The 21062-nt window shown below is 44.3% G+C and overlaps 1 protein-coding gene across 2 annotated transcripts in view; it reads left to right on the forward strand.

Moving 5' to 3' along the window:
- The window catches only part of scube1 (signal peptide, CUB domain, EGF-like 1), a 114786-nt gene that overhangs the window by 47672 nt on the left and 46052 nt on the right, over window positions 1-21062 (forward strand). For both annotated transcript variants that reach the window (XM_031869908.1, XM_031869909.1), the window contains exons 5-6: window positions 13766-13894; window positions 16200-16316. In XM_031869908.1, the coding sequence (XP_031725768.1) occupies window positions 13766-13894; window positions 16200-16316 (246 nt within the window). The remainder of the gene's footprint in view (window positions 1-13765; window positions 13895-16199; window positions 16317-21062) is intronic.

A 21062-nucleotide genomic window follows, 5' to 3' on the forward strand; every position in this document is an offset into this window, starting at 1 on the left:
GTGTGTGTGTGTGTGTGTGTGTGTGTGTGTGTGTGTGTGTGTGTGTGAGGATTGGGGAGGGTTATAAGAAAGGCACCGTCCTTATGTAAAGGAGTTCAATGCAGCCAAGAAAAGCTCTCATTGAAATTCATGGCTTAGCACCTATAGCGCAGTGGTTTGAGCAGACCAGTGAGAGAGAGACACACAACCAGCGTCTGACAGATTTCAATTAAAACGGCACTTACAAGAGCAGGGATGGAAAAGTGGAGGGAGGGAGGAGGTAGACGGTTGAGGAGGTTTTTTTTCTGTCTGGTGGGCTTTTCATTTACTTAATCATTTTCTCACACTTCATCATTTAGTTAAGTCTTCAATTCAAAACCGCTTTTTGTAACTTGGTTTCCTTGGTGTGGTTTAGCTACCACGGTTCAAACACTTCAGCGTTGATTAAAAAAGCTGTTGTCCCATTCTGCTATGCACATTTTAAAATGATGCTGAATGTCAGATTTAAATATTGGCCTCCTAGAAATGACATGGAAGAGAAATGTTTAGAAAAGCAGAGACTGATGTCTTCACTGACAGCAACAGATTGATAAAAGGTACGTAGCCTATGACACGATCGCACATTAGTCATACACAAGGCACGGCACATCACAAAGCAGTGATGCAACAGTGTTTTCTTTCCAGAGGAAGGAATAACAGCAGTATAAATAGTTCCTGTTTGATTGAGCGTTTGAGGCTTATTTAAAAGCTTCTTTTAAAAGAGGCCTTTTAAGTGGAGTTCTTTATGTGTGGCTTGTAATTCATACATGTGTGCGTTAGCTGGTTATCGCATACATAACACACATATCGTACACGACGTATACGCACACACAGATGCTCTTATTATTGGCAGCTGTATTGGCAGTTCAGTGTCATTCTTTTCTTCTTTCTGTCACTGCTGTTTTTCTCCGACTCCCAAGAATCTCCTCAGAAGACAGACAGACATGTACCGTGTCTCTGGGGCAGTCAGTCAACCCTGCAGTTTGTGCACACACACACACACACACACACACACACACACACACAAGTCAATAGTTGTAGAAACATGACTGTGTCGACTCAGTTGACCTCTCCCTAAGCCACGCCCCCTGTTGCAACTTTGTCATGCTGTCAAAGCGAACATGGAGACCACACTGTCACTAACTGCACTCCCTGGAGAAATATTAGCTCATTGTTTGAAAAACAAAAGGTGATTTCAGAGAGAAGCAGACAGAAGGGCTAGCGTTCCACTGCTGACAGATATTAAAACTGAGTTCAAATCTTCAGTTCTCGCTGAAGAACAGACAACCTGTGTTTCCCAGACTATGTACTCATCCAGACTCAACGTTTAGCCCTCCTGCGTTTGTTCTTTCTCTCTGCAAAGTATGACTACAGCAAGTTGTTGCACCACATCAGTTTACAGTTTGTTTACGTCTGCTTCACCATGGCAGGAGATCACGCTGCATCGCTTGTAATTATGTCCTCAAGTGTGTGATGCACCATTATTTTAAAATCTTGCAGTGTGTGCATGTGAGAAAGGAGAACATATTTAAGTTCCTAAATTTGGTTAGGGTTTAAAAACTAAAGTCTAAAATGGTCTGGCTGCAATTTTGGCGTAATGTGTTAAATTGGCATGATCACGTACGATGTGCCCATGCACACATGAAGCATTGTATGCATGCACACAAATCAAAACAGAAACAGACTTCTACAGTTTGAGCAAGAAATCCACAACTGATGCTTGAATTAGCACAGCGGGTGTGTAAATGAAATGTGTCGGCATGGCACCGAAGTACTGCAGCATTCGATTGTAAATTAGCATTAAGGTTCAGAACATTATTTCACCCAGGAAGTGTAATTGTTCTAAGTGCTGGTTAATGTTGACAGGAATCCTAATAAATAGACGAAAAACAGAGGCAGAGTAATAATAATAATAATAATACATTTTATTTATAGAGAGCTTTTCAGAGTACTCAAAGACACTTTACATTAAAATCATCATATATAAAAGCAATACACTAAAAACATGAAACACACAATAATGGTCACACATTAAAAGCAGTTTTGAAAAGGTGGGTTTTGATTTGGGATTTGAATATGGAAAGGTCAGTGCAGTCTCGGATGTGTTTGGGGAGAGAGTTCCAGAGGGGGGGGGGCAGATATGGAGAAGGCTCTGTCACCCCATGTCCGGTGCTTGGTCCTGAGTGGAAGGGACAGGAGGTTGGCATCAGAGGAGCGGAGCCGACGGGATGGAGTGTGGTGGTGAAGCAGGTCGGTGAGGTAGGAGGGGGCCTGATTGTGGAGGGCTTTGTGAGTGAGGAGAAGGATTTTGTATTGGATCCGTTGTGGGACGGGGAGCCAGTGGAGGTTCTGGAGAACAGGGGTGATGTGGTCACGGGAGCGGGAGTGGGTGAGCAGCAGAGTTTTGGATGTACTGGAGTTTATTTAGGATTTTGGATGATGTGCCGTGAAGAATACTGTTGCAGTAGTCGATTCTGGAAGTGATGAAGGCGTGGATCAGAGTTTCAGCAGCAGATGAGGAGAGTGATGGGCGGAGACGGACTATGTTTTTTAAGTGAAAAAAGGCAGTTCTGGTGATTTGTTTGACGTGGTGTTCAAAGGAGAGGTTGCTGTCGAACATGACTCCGAGGTTGTGGATGTGTGGGGAGGGAGACAGAGTGGAGTTGTCGATGGTGAGGGATTTGGGACCAATGATGATCATGTCAGATTTATCACAGTTCAGTTTGAGGAAGTTGGTTTGCATCCATGATTTAATGTCAGTGTAACAACGTTCCAGAGAGGATAAAGGTTGTTATATTCATTTGTGTATATTTGGTATTTTCATAGTTGAATTATTCAAATTTCCAACGTTGCGACATGTTCAAAAGTCAACATCACACTTTCTTCTCAGTTGATTAAAAGTGTGAAATGTCTCTCTCTCCCCGGTGAGAAGATCAGGCTGTGAGACTGGCGTTCAGCATTACCTCATTCCTCATCAACCTCAGAGGAAAGTGGGAGGAGAGCGACTGTGAGGCTCTAAATTATCCTACTATCTCTCTCTCTCTCTCTCTCTCTCTCTCTCTCTTTCTCTCTCTCTCTTTTTTTTCTCTCTCTCTCGTATACCTTTCTCTTCCACATTCCTCTCTTTCTTCACTTTTTCTCTCTCTATCTGTCTCTTTCTTTCACTTCATTCCTCCCTTTTTTTTCTGTCTTCGAATTCTACTCTGCCAGCCAGACTTTTGGGGCTTTGGGGTGTAACACTGCAAGAGTCAGGTTGTAATAACACGGCTGTGATATGCTTGGACCTCATCTGGAGTCAGAGTTCCTGAGAGAGAGAGAGCGAGATGTGTGGAGAGGTGGATGAAGGAAGGCAGGGAACGTGAAAGTGAGAGACAGACAGGAGGATAATAAAAGAGACAGAGGAGAGACTGTGCGAGAGACAGACTGTGTCCTAGGGGCTCTCGCTGGACCGTGAAGACGTGTCTCGGTGTTTTATCTGGACCTGCCCGGGCTCCCGGTGAGGAGCCTCGGTAGCTGTAAACCTGCTGACCTCCCCAATCCAAACAAAGCTTCACGTTGAGCTGGAAGGACGGAACATCAACCTTCTCTCTATACATTTTCCTTGCTGACTGAAGAATTGCCATTAAAAGTGACATAAACACCATTTCATTGCAAAGGAGCATGCACATGTTTGCACTCCAGAGCTAAAACGACTCAAATCAAAATACTTTATGTTCAAGCCGACCAGTTCCAAAAAACACAACATCATTATTTTCCGATTACTTTTTGGCAGTCAAAGATTTCAGTTCCTTTCAGAAAATCAATTTACACATCATGCCAGAAAATATATAATATAAGATGTTAAACAAAAATCATGAATAATAAAAAAATCACTTAAAGTGGACACAGTGTTCCCTGCAAATACATGAGTGAGTAAAGTGATTATTGATCAGCCTTCTCTATCCAACTAGCTGCTTCTACATGACAAAATGTCACACATGATATCAGTCTCGACTGATTTTAGTTTGAAACTTGAGCTTGTTTTGACAAAGTGACTTTCTATCTGAAACCGATGAAACACACTCAACCGTTCTTAGCATCTCCAATGTAGATTTATGTCACAGTTTTAAAAAAGCTTGGAACGCTAAAATAATCCACTTACCTGAATATCTATGTGGGGAGGCCATGTGTTTGATATGATACGATGCTCGATTCGTGATGAATAAATCTCCTTTTTTAAATTTTTAATCTTTGTCTCTATGTTGATTGTAAGTGAGCCAAGAGGGACAATGGAGTGATTCGACTCTTCTTTGTTTGGAAATGAGAGAGGGAAACACACCTGTTGGAGATCTGCACTCTACTGAGCGCCCTTTTCTAACACTTAAGTGCATTTAAATCTTCTAAATAACTCCGGTAAAACCAGGGGTTTTGCTCATGACTGTCTGATTGTGTAACCACCTGTATGATTGCCCTCTTCGACTCCATTGTTGCTGAGTCTCCAGATCTCAATTCATTTAATCTTCATGGAACACTGTATCATAGTACTTTACCTAGCAGTAATGTAAAGAGGACAAAATGTGGCTTTACAAAAAACACTGGTGATCCTTTAGTTTATTGTCGGTGGGAATGTAAAATGCTCGGCTATGTTTGGAAGTAAGTACATCAAATCTTTAAAAAAATAATTGCATTGGCTGAATTAGGAGTGTGTGTTACAGAAAGCAGGGGAAATGGCTTTAAATCTTTTTAAATAATTTTGCAATTTTTGTGAAGAGGACCAGCAATTTCTTGACGAAAAAGTCCTTCAGCGACATGTAAGTTGTGATCAAGTCTTGCGGGAACGATGCAGGTATTGCATAGAATAATGTTTTCTGTGCAGCATCACTTGTCAGTCCCTTTTATATTTGCTTTGTTTGTATCGTGTCTATGTGGTCTCTGCCCATGTATCAGCAGGTCAACGCTGACATTGAGCTAAACACGGCTCAAAATCAGATCCGGCTGAATATGTATCTAGAGACCCATGTGCGTTATTCAGGTCTGATGAGTAAACGTGTCAGTGAGCTGCCGGCTCTCCCCCCTCGCTCCCCTCCCCCTCACTGCCTCCTCACATCGGACCCATCGAGAGGCCACAGTTTGTGTTTGTTGCTTTAGGCTCGATTGTGCCGAGTCCCAGTCCCGCGTCCACCTTCTCCCTCTGCCTCGGTTTATTTGACTTCTCCCAGGTTTAAATTGATTGTAGATACTCGGCTTTCTTATGAGTTTAGTTTTCAAACAGGGTCAACGCACGCTTTGGCAAACTGTTTAATGTTTTTGTTTTTTTACCCCCTGGTGTTGTTGCCCTGCTAGTCTTCTGGGTTGTACAGGGTCCTACTTTGACTGTGCACCAATTCCTGCCTACATTTTAATGTTATCTGAATTATATCGTCTGAATTATATAATGTTAAACAGAGGGGCAGGTTCTGTTTGATCTTTTCTTAATCATGTAAATGCACAATTTCCTTTGGGTACATTGATTTGGGACTTTGAGGGAATTGTCCCGTTGGAAGTGGACAGCTAGAATGGCAGCGTTTAAGAAAGGACTTTTTGTTTGTGAAGGGGACTCTCTCGAAGGAATGGCACCCTAATGAGGTACTTGAAGCACTCCTGGGCCCCATGAAGGGACATTATTCACTATGGTAACCAGGGAAGGGGTGTTTCTTTGGACCAGTAATGGATGAAGTTTGGTGAGTGCTACCACACTAATGGACATCTTGAGGAGTAAAGATGCAAAAATAATGAGAATCACATTAATCTCTTATCTACAACGGACAATTTTGGCCATTGTAGGTAAAAGAAAAAAGACATTACAGAGGCGAGGGAGGGGTGTGATTTTCAGAGAAACATCTCTCAGGGATTAAAGGCATAAATTTAAGAGAAAATACTTATTATTATATTCTTTGAGATTAAAGTGGTATTATTACCAGAAAAAAAAACCCTGGTATGTTGTTTTTCGTAAGGCCCAATTCGCTGCAATGTCTCTTAAAAGTCTTTAAGAGTATTTCCTCATTGCTAAATATCATTGCAAATTACAATTTGATCAGGTTATCCACTGCTTGCATAATACATGGTGTGATGAGGTTGATCCAACCTTGAAAAATGAAGCAGTAGTTTGTTTTCTCATCGTTTTTTACTTTAATCTTTTTCCGGGTTTTTTCTCGTAAACGTTTGACCTTTCAGTCTCAAAGAATATTCAAGTTTTTATTCTCATTCATTAGAAATGTAATCACCCCCACCCACAATGGTCCAAATACGGCATCGTTCTTATCTGACTGATTGGTTCCTTTTTTAAAAGACTGACATTTCAGTCTTTGAAATTGAAATACTTGCTATTTACTGCAGCTTTAATCTTCCACATGGTTCTTGGATTTTTGGAGAGCCTCCTCAAGGGCAAGGCCTTCACAGCCAAACACAGCTATATCTAAAAAGTATTCAGAGGAGCTCCGCCAAGGTTATACAGTTGCCCGAATGTGTCATTTTAGTAATATCCATTTCCATTTGAATTCTCATCTGCAGCAACATATACGTAGTGATGGACTATCATGATTTCCAAGATATCTAAATGTGTGGGAATAATGGAGCTCTGAAAAGATGAATTGCAAACTTTAAAGTGAGACACATTCAAGAATGATGGTGATTTATTATTGTTTTTATGTGCCGAGTGTTTGGCCTGTGGTGGCCCTGCTTTCTAGAGAACTGTTGATACTATAAACTATCCAGCATAAGTTGGCCACTCGGCCTCGGCTTAATGAGCCAGCGAGGGAGAGAGAGATGGCAGCGATGGTCGAGTAAGCTAGAGATTGAATGAAGAGAGAGACCAGCGTTTGTGAGAATGAAGCAGGGAATCAGAGAAATGATGTGTTATTTTCCGATTGTTTCACAGCGTTTACATTCTAAAGCACAAATAAAGAGAGTCACACCTCTGCAGACCTTTGCAGTATCCTCTCGGGAAGATGCTGCCTTGACAGATTTTGCTCTCGGTCACTCTGCACACAGTGTAGGAGACAGAGGAGCAGAGGGAGCACATGAGCACATGCACATGAAAACACACATGATGATGACGTGATGTAACAACCTGTTCTCATCCGTCAAATATGGCAGCTTCGTATCTGACAGAGCTATGGTGGGCCTTGTGCCTATAAATGTAATGCTTGTGTAGTAGGTAGCTTGTACAGATACCGCCACACACTTCTAGTGGATTATACGTGGTGATTGAGAGGGATTCCTTTTGTCTATCCATTGTTTTTTGAAAATTCCTCCAAATAATAGCTTTTAAGCATTGGAAATAACTTAGATCTGGCTTGACTGTATTTTTAGATATCAATATCAGGCTGCAATATAATTCCAAATCCTGTACCTGAAATTCCTAACCACTAAATCCCCCAGCTACCAACAAACTACAGCTCTTGTACCGTAGCTCTTAATCCAGTAACAGCAGTAACTTAATCCATCAGCGCTAGCGCTGCAAACCACCAATGAAGGATGTTGAAAATTTGGATGTGTCAATGAAAATTTGCTCCAACCAGCACAAAATGAATAATAGATTCTTGGGCTAATACAATCTATTTTTTATTTGGCAAAGAACAGAAGACGATGGACTGAGAAACAAAATGACGTCTTGGTAACAGTAAAGTCCTCTGAAGGGAGTTCATTTTGATAGATAGATAGATAGATATACTGTATACTTTATTCATCCCACAAGGGGAAATTTGTTCGCTATAGCAGCAAAAATATACTAAGCAATCAAAGTGAGTAGAGTAGTTGAGTAGAAAAAAAAGAGTAAAGATATTAAGTATAAAAAATGCACAATATATACAATAAAATAACAGCAGAACATATTAAGTAAAACAAAAAATGCACAGTATATACAATGAAATAGAATAGTATTAATTTAACTAACTAGATAAACTAAACAGTAGTGTGAAGACAGTGTAGCGATGTTGTAGTCAAGTGAATGATGATCTGGCCAGAGGTGATTTTTTATACAGTCTAATTGCAGTGGGCAGGAAGGTTCTCTGTATCTGTCCTTGTGACAGCGGAGCTGGATGAGTCTGTTGGAGAAAGTGCTCCACTGTCCCTGCAGTAGGTGGTGGAGAGGGTGGTCCGGGTTATCCAATATGGATAATAATTTCTTCAGTGTCCTCCCCTCCACCACCTCTTCCAGATAGTCTTGTTCGCAGCCAATGATGGAGCCGGCCTTTTTAACCAGTTTGTTAAGTCTGTTGGTGTCTCCCCTAGCAGACTACGGCGAAGTAAAGTGCACTGGCCACAACAGACTGGTAGAACATCTCCAACATCTTGCTGCACACGTTGAAGGATCGAAGTTTCCTCAAGAAAAAGAGTCGACTCATCCCCTTCTTGTACACAGCGTTGATGTTAGCCTACCAGTTCAGTCTGTTGTCGATGGACACACCCAGGAACTTGTACTCCTCCATCATGTCCACATCCTCTCCCAGAACTCTCAGCGGTTGTGGAGCCATCGTCTTCCTCCTGAAGTCGACCACCATCTCTCTGGTCTTGGCCACGTTCAGAAGCAGGTGATTTCTACCGGCCAACTCCACAAAGTTCTCCACTACTGCCCTCTACTCCTCCCTTCCGTCCCTTATACACCCGACCACTGCAGAGTCATCAGTGAACTTCTGCAGATGGCATGAACCTGAGTTGTACTGGAAGTCAGTGGTGTACAAGGTGAACAGGAAGGGAGACAGAACAGTTCCCTGTGGGGCTCCAGTACCACTGATCACCGTATCAAGCAGCACACGGCCCAGTCGGACAAACTGTGGTCTGCCTGTGAGGTAGTCAGTGATCCAGGAGACGGTGGACGTGTCTACTCCCACCATCCGCAGCTTCTCACTCAGCAGGAGTGGTTGGATGGTGTTAAATGCACTGGAGAAATCAAAGAAAGTGATTCTCACAGAGCCGCCGGTTCCATCCAGGTGCGACTGAGCTCGTTGCAGCAGGTAGATGATGGCGTTGTCCATTCCCACATGAGGCTGGTATGCAAATTGTAGAGGGTCCAGTGAATATTTCACCTTCAGTCGGAGGTGGGCCAAGACCAGCCTCTCCAGCACCTTCATCACATGTGATGTGAGGGCAACTGGTCGGTAGTAACAACATCCGAGGTGGAAGAGCCCTTTCATGTTAAGGGCTCTGTGTCCATGCAGCTCACCAGGGGGGGGGGGGGACAGCAGAGGTATTTGTGAGGTGTAGTGTGTGGAGGAGACAAGTGGAGGCTGTGAACTAAACCTATTGAAGAAACAGTTTAGCTTGTTTGTCCTCTCCAGGGAGCCCCCTGGTTGTCTCCCTCCAAACTTGAAGCGATTTATTTGCTTCATCCCGGTCCACACCTCCCTCATGTTGTTCTGCTGGAGTTTGGCATCCAGCTTCCTCCTGTAGGAGTCCTTGCACTCCCTGAGCTTCCCCTTCAGGTCACGATGAACTCTCCTGAGCTCGTCCCTGTCCCCAGACCTGAAAGCGGCTTTCGTCTTATTAAGAAGAGCTTTCAGGTCACTGGTGATCCATGACTTGTTGTTGAGGAAGCAGCGTACAGTCCGGGATGGAATGGTGGTTTGTTCACAGAATTTAATGTATTCTGTGATGCAGTCCGTCATGCTGTTGATGTCCTCCCCATGTGGTCCACACAGCACATCCCAGTCTGTTGACTCAAAGCAGTCTTGCGGGGTGTCATTAGCCTCCTGTGACCACCTCCTCACAGTCCTGGTAGTCACAGGCTGCCTCTGCATCAGAGGAGCATACTTTGATGTTAACAGGACCAGGTTGTGATCAGACCTACCGAGGGGAGGAAGGGCAGTGGCACTGTATGCATCCTTTGCATTAGCGGTCCAGAGTTTTATTGTTCCTTGTGGGGCAGTCAACATACTGGTGAAAAGTTGGTAGGGCTTTATCCAGAGTGATGTGTTTAAAGTCTCCAGTAATTGCTCTGGACTCTGCAGTCTAGTGTCTAGACTCTGCAGTCTAGACACATTGGAGTGGATTGTGTCCACTTCTGCCTCAGCGTCAGCTGATGGAGGGACCTACACAGCGACAACAATGGCGGATGAGAATTTCCTTGGCAAATAATGACGCATCCCAATGGCTAACAGTTCAATGTCTGGGCTACAGAAATGGTCCTTCACACACACATGGTCAGGATTGCACCACCTCTCGTTCACATACTTTGCAATCCCACCACCTCTCTTCTTACCGCTCTGTACAACGTCTCTGTCCGCCCGAACAGTCCTGAAGCCGGGTACGGTCGCACTCTGGTCCGGGAAATCCGCGTGCAGCCATGTCTCCGTGAAACACATGACGCTACACTCATGGAAATCCCTATCGGTCTTCACCAGCATGCCAAGCTTGTCCGTCTTATTTGCCAAAGACCTCACGTTCCCCATTAGAATCGCCGGTACCAAAGGTTCATACTTCCTCCTCTTCGCCTTCCGCGGCGAAGTTGCGGAAAAGTTATGGTCCATTGCCTGACCGTCACTTGAACCAAACGTTAAAGAAAAGACAAAAGAAGAGAGGAAAAAAGTGAAAAAAAGACTAAAAAATGAAAACACACACAGGGAGCTGCTGCAGCAGGCGGCCACTTCGCACGGCGCCAATAGTGTAATTGTTGTGGTGAAGGTCTTTTGTTTGTCCCCGAGGAGACAGATTTCTTCTGACATTGCTTCTTACCAAAGAAATGTGTTGATGCTGCCCCCATCACATGATTTGATTGATTGGTATGAAGAGCAAAGTGTTCCCACAAGGTTCACATCATGGAGCAGCTATTCAAATTTTCCAAAGGTCATTTAAAAAAAAAAACATCATATCGAAATAACACATTCTCACTCCCAACTCGTCAAATACGTGTTCTCGGTCAATAGCACAACTCTTAAAACTATGACTCATAGATACCACCTCCACCTGTACCTATCACCCTGTGTGACTCCCCGGTCGACACTGTGGAGTCCTTCCGCTTCCTGGGCTCCATCATAACCCAGGACCTCAAGTGGGAGCTTAACATCAGCTCCATCACCAAGAAAGCTCAGCAGAGGATGTACTTCCTGAGGCAGCTGAAGAAATTCAACCTGCCAAAGACAATGATGGTTCACTTCTACACAGCCATCATTGAGTCCATCCTCTGCTCCTCCATCACGGTCTGGTACGCTGCAGCCACAGCCAAGGACAAGGGCAGACTGCAGTGCATCATTCACTCTGCTGAGAGGGTGATTGGCTGCAATCTGCTGTCTCTCCAGGACTTTGTTCACTTCAAGGACCCTTAAGTGAGCAAGAAAGATTGTAGCTGACCCCTCTCACCCTGGACATGAACTGTTCGAGCCCCTTCCATCTGGCAGGAGGCTGCGGTCCATCAGGACCAAGACCTCACGCCAACAGTTTTTTCCCATCTTCAGTTGAGCTCATCATGGATTTAATGTTATGTCTTTTCAAAATCAACTTCTGTGTTCAAAAGAAACTTACAGTTTCCACACATTACAGGCATACAGTAGTGTGTCGGTATCAGATGCTAAACAGAACTTTAAACAGTTGGGAGTGTAATAAAGCTCAGTCGCAAACACATTCAATACACACACTTTGTGAAAGAAACTGTCTTTTGCAAGTGAAGACATCCAATTGTACCATGATTGGTAGATATCCGCACACCCACAAACAAACTTTCCCAGTTCTTCCCAGAGCTCAGTGATATCTTTGGCCGGCTTCTCCTTCCCCGCTCGCCTCTCTGGAGAGTACTGGCCCGTCCGTCCTCCCCCTCCTTGTTTCCTCCCCCAGCTTACGAAGATTTAATCGCTGTAAAATGCAGAAATTGATTAATATCCTTGAATATGGTTCAATTAAAGGTAGCAGCAAACAGAAAAGTCTTCAATCTTGATGTAAAGGAGCTGAGGGTCTCAGCAGACCTGCAGCTTTCTGGGACTTTCTTCGAGAAATGTGGAGCAGAACAACTGAATGCTGCTTCTCCATGTATAGTTCTGACTCTGGGAACAGAAAGTAGACCAGTCCCAGAGAGCCGCAGAGGCGCAGAGCCCAAAAGAGTCCAAAAGACAATACCCAACCACAGATTCAATTTGCAAAAATAGCTTCTTTTTTGCTGTCCAGACATTCTAAAATCAATGCGGATGCAATCTGGATATAGCAAAAACAGATTTGGGCTGGCAGTCTGAACAAGGCCAAAGACTCCTCAATTCATCCTCCACACTCCACCATAAAATGTATTTGGTTCTGTGTTTTTTCTTGTGTAGCATAAAGGGACTACAACCTTGAAACTAGCATTTGTGAGCAGTGGAGTCCACCCATTCACAGTAAAAACAAAATAGTAATCTCACATGGTTGTTCTCACATGAACACATTTTTTTGCCAAAGTTACATGTTTTGATTGTGTCATTCCAACACGTTCTCACACCCAACTCTTCACATACGAATGCCTGGTCAGGACCACTTGGGTCACTCTTTAACACACTGGGTAGACCGTTAGCATCATTTTTCAACACGCAAGGTAATCTCATGTTGCCAAGAATTTACAAAACTACTTGGGTTTGGGTTTAAGCAACAAAAACTACTTGGTTAGGTTTATGAAAATATTTTGTTTTTGGTTAAAATAAGCACATTTGTTACATAGCTCAACTTGGGCATGTAAGTTGAATATGTTATGTAAGCGAAGTAAGTTTAGTACGTTATGTAACTTAACCTAAAAAAGTCAGTCAAAATAAGTCAACGGGGACTTTTGGTTTCAAATGGGACACGAACAGCCGTCTCTTGGGCAAAAGTCCTGTCACTTTAGTGAATTTTGCCTGTCTTTACACTACATCACCTGACTTCCTCCTTTACTCTCGTCACAATACAGCCACTAGAGGCAGCCCTGCCGGTGCAAAACTGTCGCTTTAGGGGAAGTGAAGCCAGAGATGCTTTATAACAAAGATGATGCATTACAAGTTCCGCCAATGTTTTGAAATGGTAAACTTCCTGCCTCCTAAGTGTGCATGGTCCTGACGTGTGCAACACCCCCACGCCACCCAGTTGTGTGGATGGATGAATAACGTTTTCATATTTTCTTTTGCTAACATTAGAATTTACACAGCTAAAAGACATTTATCTAAACAAAAATTAGTTAGCTAGGGCGTTCGTAAACGTTAGTTGCCAGATCTAATTTGTCCATATGTGGCTTGTGAAAAAGGGGACCAATATTTACATTGGTGACTATAGAGCAAAATAAATGGTCATAATGTGTTTGCGTTCAATTCTCCCATTGCAATTAACTGACCCGGGAACTGCCGCTAGTTTCCTAAAGGGATGGGGCAGTGGCGAAACCCACGTGACACAGATACAAGAAACTGATTCTCAGTGGGTTGTCTCTGTTCTAAACTGTCTCTGATAGAGTATCAAAGTTTGAAGCATAGGGCCACTGAACAATCTGCTGTATTTAATAATTTGGGAGTGCAAAAGTGTTGGCTCTTCTTGCTGATTTAAAGTGGGTGGGGCTGATTTAGAGAATGTTTTCAAATTCCCCTTCATGGGTCAGCAATGAATTTGAAGTTGGTGGGTCGTTTTCTAATGTTACTTCCAACTGTTACTTAATATTTAGTAATGAATATTTTTATGTGATGCTCTTTTCTAATTATAGTGTTGTAACTTAAGTGTGCCAGTGGAGATGATGACGTGTCAGCTGAGATCACCTCTGTTCAATCAGACAAAAGTTCCATGAATCTCTGTTCCTGTGTCCCTGTCCCCTCCACAGAGGGGATGAACTGCATGAACAAGGACCATGGCTGTGCCCACATCTGCAGGGAGGCACCAGGCAAAGGTGGGGTATCGTGCGAGTGCCGTCCTGGCTTTGAGCTGGCCAAGAACCAGAAAGGCTGTACATGTACGTATTACACCTGACCTCTTTATTATTACAGTGCTGGCCTACATCCCCACATTGACACACACACACACACACACACACACACACACACACACACACACACACTAGGAAGTGAGTGGGCTTTAAGGTCAACCTTTAATCTCTGATTTATGTGTAGGTTTTGTTGACATTTGTTGACATTAAGCTATGTTCCCACTACATGACTTTCTTAACGGTCAGATCGCTGTACTGATAACGCTACACTGTAATCAGGAGTCATGACTGACTGGCGACAGGGACTCTTTCACTGGGAGGAATACCCAATGACCACGTTTAGTCTCAAAAACACGTGCAGTGACACGGGAAATGATGTACACTACAGGATTATTTCTTCTAAAAATAGTCATGCTTTTTGATGTTGTCGTTGGCAGACAAGTTCACAAAACAGCTGGTTTTCATCCGTCTTTACTGTGTTTCTTAGGTGTAAAAACAACTTTGGTCCGGCTTTGTAGTAGAAGACCCCTCCGCCAGCTTTCCCCTCAACCCGTGTCTTGGGCTCTCATTGGCCATAGCTCGTAGACAGGCTACCCGACAGGTCCAAATATTTAGCCTGATAGTTATCTGGAATGCATCTGGAATACGTCTGCGATGCGTCTGCGATGTGTCTGCGATGCGTCTATGATGCGTCTATGATGTGTCTGCAATGCATTTACAATTTTGTTGAAAATCATGGTTAAAGTCATGTAGCGTGAACTAGCTATTAAATGAGCAGCTCACAGACATTGGATGTCTTTATTTCCCACATGTAGTCAAACGCACTTTTGCGTAACGCTCTCCGTCATCTGTTAATCTTTAGTCAATTGACTTGTCACTTTATTTTACGATTCACCTGGCAGCGAGGTATTAAAACTTTGCTCCATAGACTTGAATTTATTGAGATTACATTCTGGTGTGATGAGGGATCTAAACTGTTCCTGTAATCAACATCTGTAATAGCAATGATGGACAAGTTCCAGGAGGCCTTCAGCGGTAAAATATGAGGGTGGACATTTAATACCAAAATCAGCAAAGCGTTTCAGGCCAAGCTGAAGGTGCAGAAGGATTCAGTGGAGAGAATTCATGTCTCGAACTCCCCCCTCACGGCTCCATCCCTGTGTCTCACTCTTCACGCTGAGTGCCTGCAGCCATGGAATTTAGGGCTGCTGTTTTTGAGGGGGGGGGGGGGGGGGGTTTAGTTACACTTTGTTTGGCAACACATCTTGTTCTCCTCTCAGACGGTGAGAGTGTCAAGATTGTGAAAGCATCTGAAAGTCTCTAATGCATCACCCGCTGTGGTAAAATTCATTAATGGCGAGGGACCCAGTGCTGTGCCGGCCTGTTGAGCATATGACGGCACAGAACGGCAGTAAACAAGTGATGAAATGAGAAGCTACTCATGTCTACACACACATATCTTTCCTTCCTTCTCCTCTCTCTCTGTCCATTTTCACCATTCTGTTTTTCTGACTCCCACATCCTCTCTCTCCTTCACTCTCCTCCTCATTGTTTCTTGAATCATCTCAAACCCTCTTTTCTTTTCACTAACGTCTCACATTGTTAGTCTTTGACTAATCAATTCTGTTCGTTACGGGAAACTCCTTCTCAGGAGTTTCTGGCCCATTATATTGTACTTGTTAGTGGGCTGTTAGGGCCAAGTTAAAACCTAGTTTCCCTTGTGGATAAGGGCTAAGGTTGATTCGTTCTCAAGAAAGGTCCTGCAGTGAAACCTCCTCGTTACAATCTCCTCTTTCTCACGTTTTCCATCTCCAGCCCTCGCTTTATCTCTCCTACACGAGTGCATTCTCTTTCTCATTCTTCCATATCTTTTCTGATCCATCGTTTTTCTCACATTCTTTCGAATTGTTTTTCTTTTTTAAGAATTTATTAAGAATACAAAACCTTTTCTAGCCTTCGGCCTCTCTTGACCCCAAGTTTTCCAGGAAGTCTGGAACCTTTTCAAGAACTACATTTCAAACACAAGAACCTAGACCGAGTTAGGGGGGGACAATGGTCCCCCAATCTAATCAAAGTAATCATTTGAACCAAAACCTGGATCTTTCCCTTGTCCTAACTGCTTTGGTTTTGTTCCTAAGCCTAAGCCAACCTTAACGATACAGATGAAAAGTCAGAAAACAGGTTTTATTTTTTAAACAGAGATGTTGTTCTGGAAGGCATGGACCAACAACGTATTTTGTCGCATTGGAGACTTTGTTAGAATCAACATACAGCTAAGAAATACAGCTAACAACCCAGAAGAAACCAATGAATGTGTGTGTGTTGTCTCCAGTGACGTGTAACTATGGCAACGGCGGTTGCCAGCACACATGTGACGACACAGACACCGGTCCGGTGTGTGGCTGCCACCAGAAGTACGCCCTGCACTCAGACAGCAAGACCTGCATCGGTGAGTGACAGCCAAGACGGCTTCCAAGTTCACACACATATGCACACACACATTGACTCTGAAGCCCTCACAGATGTAACATGTGTTGTCTGATAGAAGGCCCTTAACACTGTCACACACTGTCCAGCTGATAAAAAAAAATGAGGAAAAAGTGTGTTGGGGTTGGAGGTGGTCAGTGACAGACAGATCATCTGTGAGCTCTCCAATCATTAATCGGGTTTAGCTGTCCTATTGGTTTTAATTGTTTTTCCCCTGGCATGGACTCTGTCTCAGTCAGTTCCAACGCTCACTTGGATGTTGTTTCAGAACTTTATTGCTTACTATCTCTGGTCAACTTTGCTGCACTAATGTTCTGTTGAAAAGCAGTACCAAATATACAAGGTGGTCAGCTGGTTACTGTTTTATGTTCATTTTAGAGTATGGTGTGTAGATTTATTGAACATTCTGGCTGTTTTCACTCCCAACTTGTCACATACAGATGTTTGGTCAATGGCCCTACGTTTCAAACAAGGACGCTACACGTAGTCCTCTAGCGCCAGTTTTGGACATGCAGGGTGACCTCTAGTCACTCCTCAGCAACGCTTTCCAACTCCTGGGAAACCCCGAGGCGCTCCCAGGCCAGACGAGATCTGTAGTCTCTCCAGCGTTTGGGTCAACCTCGGGCCTGTTATCAGTTGGACGTGCCTGGAAAACCTTTAAAGAATGACGTCCAGAAGGCATCCTTATCAGAGGCCAAAACCACCTCAGCTGGCCCCAGCGGCTGTACCCTGAGCTATTTCCGGATGTCTGAGCCCCTCACCCTATCTTTAAGGCTGAGCCCAGCCACCCTACAAAGGAAGCTCATTTTGGCCGCTTGTAACCGCAATCTCATTCTTCACTACCCATCACTACCCAAAGCTCATGATCATAGCTAAGGGTTGGAACGTAGATGGACTGGTAAATTGAGAGCTCCGCCTTAGCTCCCTCTTCACCACAATGGTCTGGTATAACGCCCCCAGCAATGCTGACGCCGTACCAAACCGCCTGTCCATCTCAGGCTCCATTTTAAGCTTGGGCTATAAAGAGAGACAAAGTCTGCGTAGGCAGGATGTCGGGGTGGATGGATGGGTCAAAGGAACACAGGACTTTCACCCAGAAGGCTAATGTTTGTGTCCCGAGTGGAACCAAAACTCAACAATGAATTATTGTAAGTTGTGTAACGTACTTATTTAACGTACTTAATTTATGCAACTAACTTAACTGTCACTTAGTTGCGTCACGTAGGCTACGTGATGCAGTTTACTTAATTACTTACTTATCTTAAGTTACGTAACAGACAAACTTATTTAATCCCAAACCATCATCTTTTCCTAAACCTAACCAAGTAGTTTTGTTGTTTAAATGTAAACAAGTAGTAACGTGACATAGTAGCCAAAGTAACATACTTAATTTATGTTGCATACGTAATGTTGCCCTGCACGCTGAAAAATGCCACCAATGGGGTACCCAGCTGGTTTAAAAGTGGGCCATATGTGACAGGTTGGGAGGCAAAACGTGTTGGTTAAACACAATGTTTCCCTTTGTGTTGGAATTATCAATTTGAAGGTATTAATGAATCCGTACTGGGCTCAGATAATTGTTGCACTAGCGTTTTAGACGAACCATCTGTGATGAGCTAAAACATGTGGTGTCATTAACAGTGCTGACTACTGAGTCAGCACTGTTAATGACACCACATGTTTTAGCTCATCACAGATGGTTCGTCTAAAACGCTAGTGCAACAATATAACCTTTCAGATAATTTTTTAAGATGTGAGCCTACACCGTAACACTGTAAGTAGATGTATAAGAGTTCCTTTGAACTTTGAGGTAGCAGCTCTTCAATTTGGTTCAATTGCATAGATGAAAGCAAAAGGCCCTTGGTGGCACCAAAACACCTAAAAAAAAGACCTTTTCTAAAAGACCTGTGTGGATTCCCACTTGATACACAAAAGGTGTTCATAGCATTTAATTGTAGGCAAAAAATCCCGCAGTTTAGAGCTTGGAATCAGAATTTGTATGGACTCCCCTCCTGCCAAAATCTCTAACCTGGCAGGATTACAGGTCACCAAGTCTCTGTCCCATTAGTGGGCTGCTTGGGAGTCCATGTGATTTTAGATTACAAGTTTTGGCTCATTTGTAATTGGGCAGCTTAAACCTTAATGAACCCTAAAAAAATCAAGTAAACTTGTCCATGTGGTTTAGACCAAAGAGAGCGATTTAACACTTTGTTGCATGTAACATGGTGAGGTTATAACCACCTGCACACCCAGAGGACACATACAGTTTGTCTCATTCCTGACTGTCAACTGAGAAACGTCTCAGTACGATGCTGTTGATAACACACATGGACACACAATAATCTGATGTCATTTTGATGTGCTGTCCTTCCTGCTGTGTCCGTACACTGGAAACACCTCTTTCTCGCTTTCTCTCTTTCTCTCTGTCGGTCTCTCTCTCTCTGTCTGTCGTCTTCTTTCTCTCTCTCTGTCTGTCTGTCTCGCTCTGTCTCTCTCTCTGTCTCTTGCCCTCACCACTCAAGCAGATTGCGGTTTTGACTGCCAATAACCCCCTTTTGTTTCCAGCTGCTTTGAAGAAATGAAACAGCATCAAGGAAAGGCTGCGAAGAGGAAACAGAATGAGAGGGAACCCTCCCCTTTCCCAACATCTTATGTCTTTTCTCTCTCTCTCTCTCTCTCTCTCTCTCTGTCTCTCTTCATACTTTGACAAGAGAAAGAACCTCAGTATCTCTGGTCTGGGTGTCCTAACTGCTCTATGGACCTCCCTTGAACCCCCCTTCCCACCACCCTCCCCTTTACCCTTTCTGTGTAGCACTCTCCTTCTGCTCCTCCTTTCTTCTCCCCCCTCCTCCTCCTGCTTTCTGGTGATAGTACCTGATTGCCTGTCTTGTCTGAGCATCCGTGTTTAAACCAAATCAGGTGGATTTAAAGGATTAATCCTCAGCGCACAAGAGGACAGAGAGACTCTGGGTAGGGTTGGTGTTCGGGGGGTGGGGGATCACGGGTGGTCAAAAACGGACATCTCAATTGCAGCCTGATCTTAGTCAAAGCTCCCAAAGAAAGCAAAAACCTAACCTCCTCCTCCTCCACCTCCTCTCTCTCTACCACCTCATCCTCCACCTCCTCACAAGTCCCGAACAAAAAAAAGCGGGCAACTCGTCGAAAACCCCGAAACGTCATTTCGACCTCCATGCCTCATCCCCATCAGCCCGCTTTCTTGCGCCGCACCCCTTAACAGAGAGGCAGGGACTTGCACCCTTCTTTCTACTGCATGTGTCCACTCACGTGTGCCACATCGTCCAACTGTCTGCCACTGCTTCTTCCACTAATCAGCATCTGTCTGTCTGTCTGTCTGTCTGCTTCTCGAGCTGCATGGGAGAGCCTGCGTTTCATTTTCCCTTTGAATTGCAGTACATTTTTTATTGCTGTTGTTGTTTTTAGTGACCCTGGTCCTCTTGCATTTTTTTTTTTTTTTTTTTAACCATTCTCCTCCTAGCTTTAGTAGTGTAGAGTGATTTAACTCGTCCCCCCTTCCTCGTCCTGTGTAGGTCCGGCTCTCTAAACCCCCCCTCCCCCCTCTCTCTGTGGGCCTCTGAACCACTGCTTAGCCCTGTAGACTCCTCTCTTCTCAACCTGTCTTACACATCCACCCCTCACACACACACACACACACACACACACACACACACACACACACACACGCACACACATACACGCACAGACATTTCATCTCCATTTTTTCACACACTGAAGAAAGCAGACGCTCTTGATTTAACACACACACACACACACACACATTCACACAGCCACATTTCACCCGTTAGCTGAGCACCAGAAAGCCTCCTTTCATTCCCGGAGTGTACTTCAGAGACTGCTCCACTTTATCCATCAAGCGCCTGAGAGGAGACAGAGAAAACGGTAGTGGGCCAGGCCCGGGGATGGGACATTAATTACCCCTTTAACCCCCCTCCCTCCCTCCCTCCCCCCATCACAAATCATAGGACCGTGTGTATACATCAAAGCCCAGTCCTATAGCGGCAAGTGGCGTCCATTCACAAAGAGATGCTCATTCAGGCCCTAATGACTCAGGCCCCAATGAAAGGCCGCCTCCATCCCCGCCATCGCCAAAACCCACCATCCCTATGCCGCACCACATGCATGCAATCTCAAGAGCGATCCTACCTCCTTCGCCAAGGCCAACCCCCCCCACACCACCACCGCTTTGGGAATGTGGTTTTTCCAGCGTTGACTGTCAAAGCCAGTTGTGATGTGTTCCATAGACAAACAGGCAACCAGCGCTGCCCCCAGACTACCTCCTCCTGCTTGTTTTTTGTTTTTGTTTCTTTGCATGCCCTCCCTACACTCCCCCTTCAAACCCCATTTCTCAGTGTCTGCACCCCTGTTTCCCTCACATACCTCTCCCATTGTGGGCCATGATGGGACTGATCCGGTCTTTCCTCATTCTTCTCTCGCTTGCATTCTCTCTCTCTCTCTCTCTTACTCCCTACTCTGTCCATCATTCCCTCTCGATCATCTCGTCATCTTTCTGCCCTCGTTTGACCTCTCGTCCTCCTCCCCATGTACCACCCTTTCTCCTCTTTCCTGTTGTCACTGTCACCCCCCTTTTCCTTTGCTTCCGTCTTTGTTCCCACATTCAAGGCAGCTTGTCTTGGAAATGTTGGACATGCATCCTCCCACCCTCTCTTTC

Source organism: Anarrhichthys ocellatus, unplaced genomic scaffold, assembly GCF_004355925.1.
Source record: "Anarrhichthys ocellatus isolate YVR2014 unplaced genomic scaffold, GSC_Weel_1.0 scaffold49, whole genome shotgun sequence".
Classification (NCBI taxonomy): Eukaryota; Metazoa; Chordata; class Actinopteri; order Perciformes; family Anarhichadidae; genus Anarrhichthys; species Anarrhichthys ocellatus.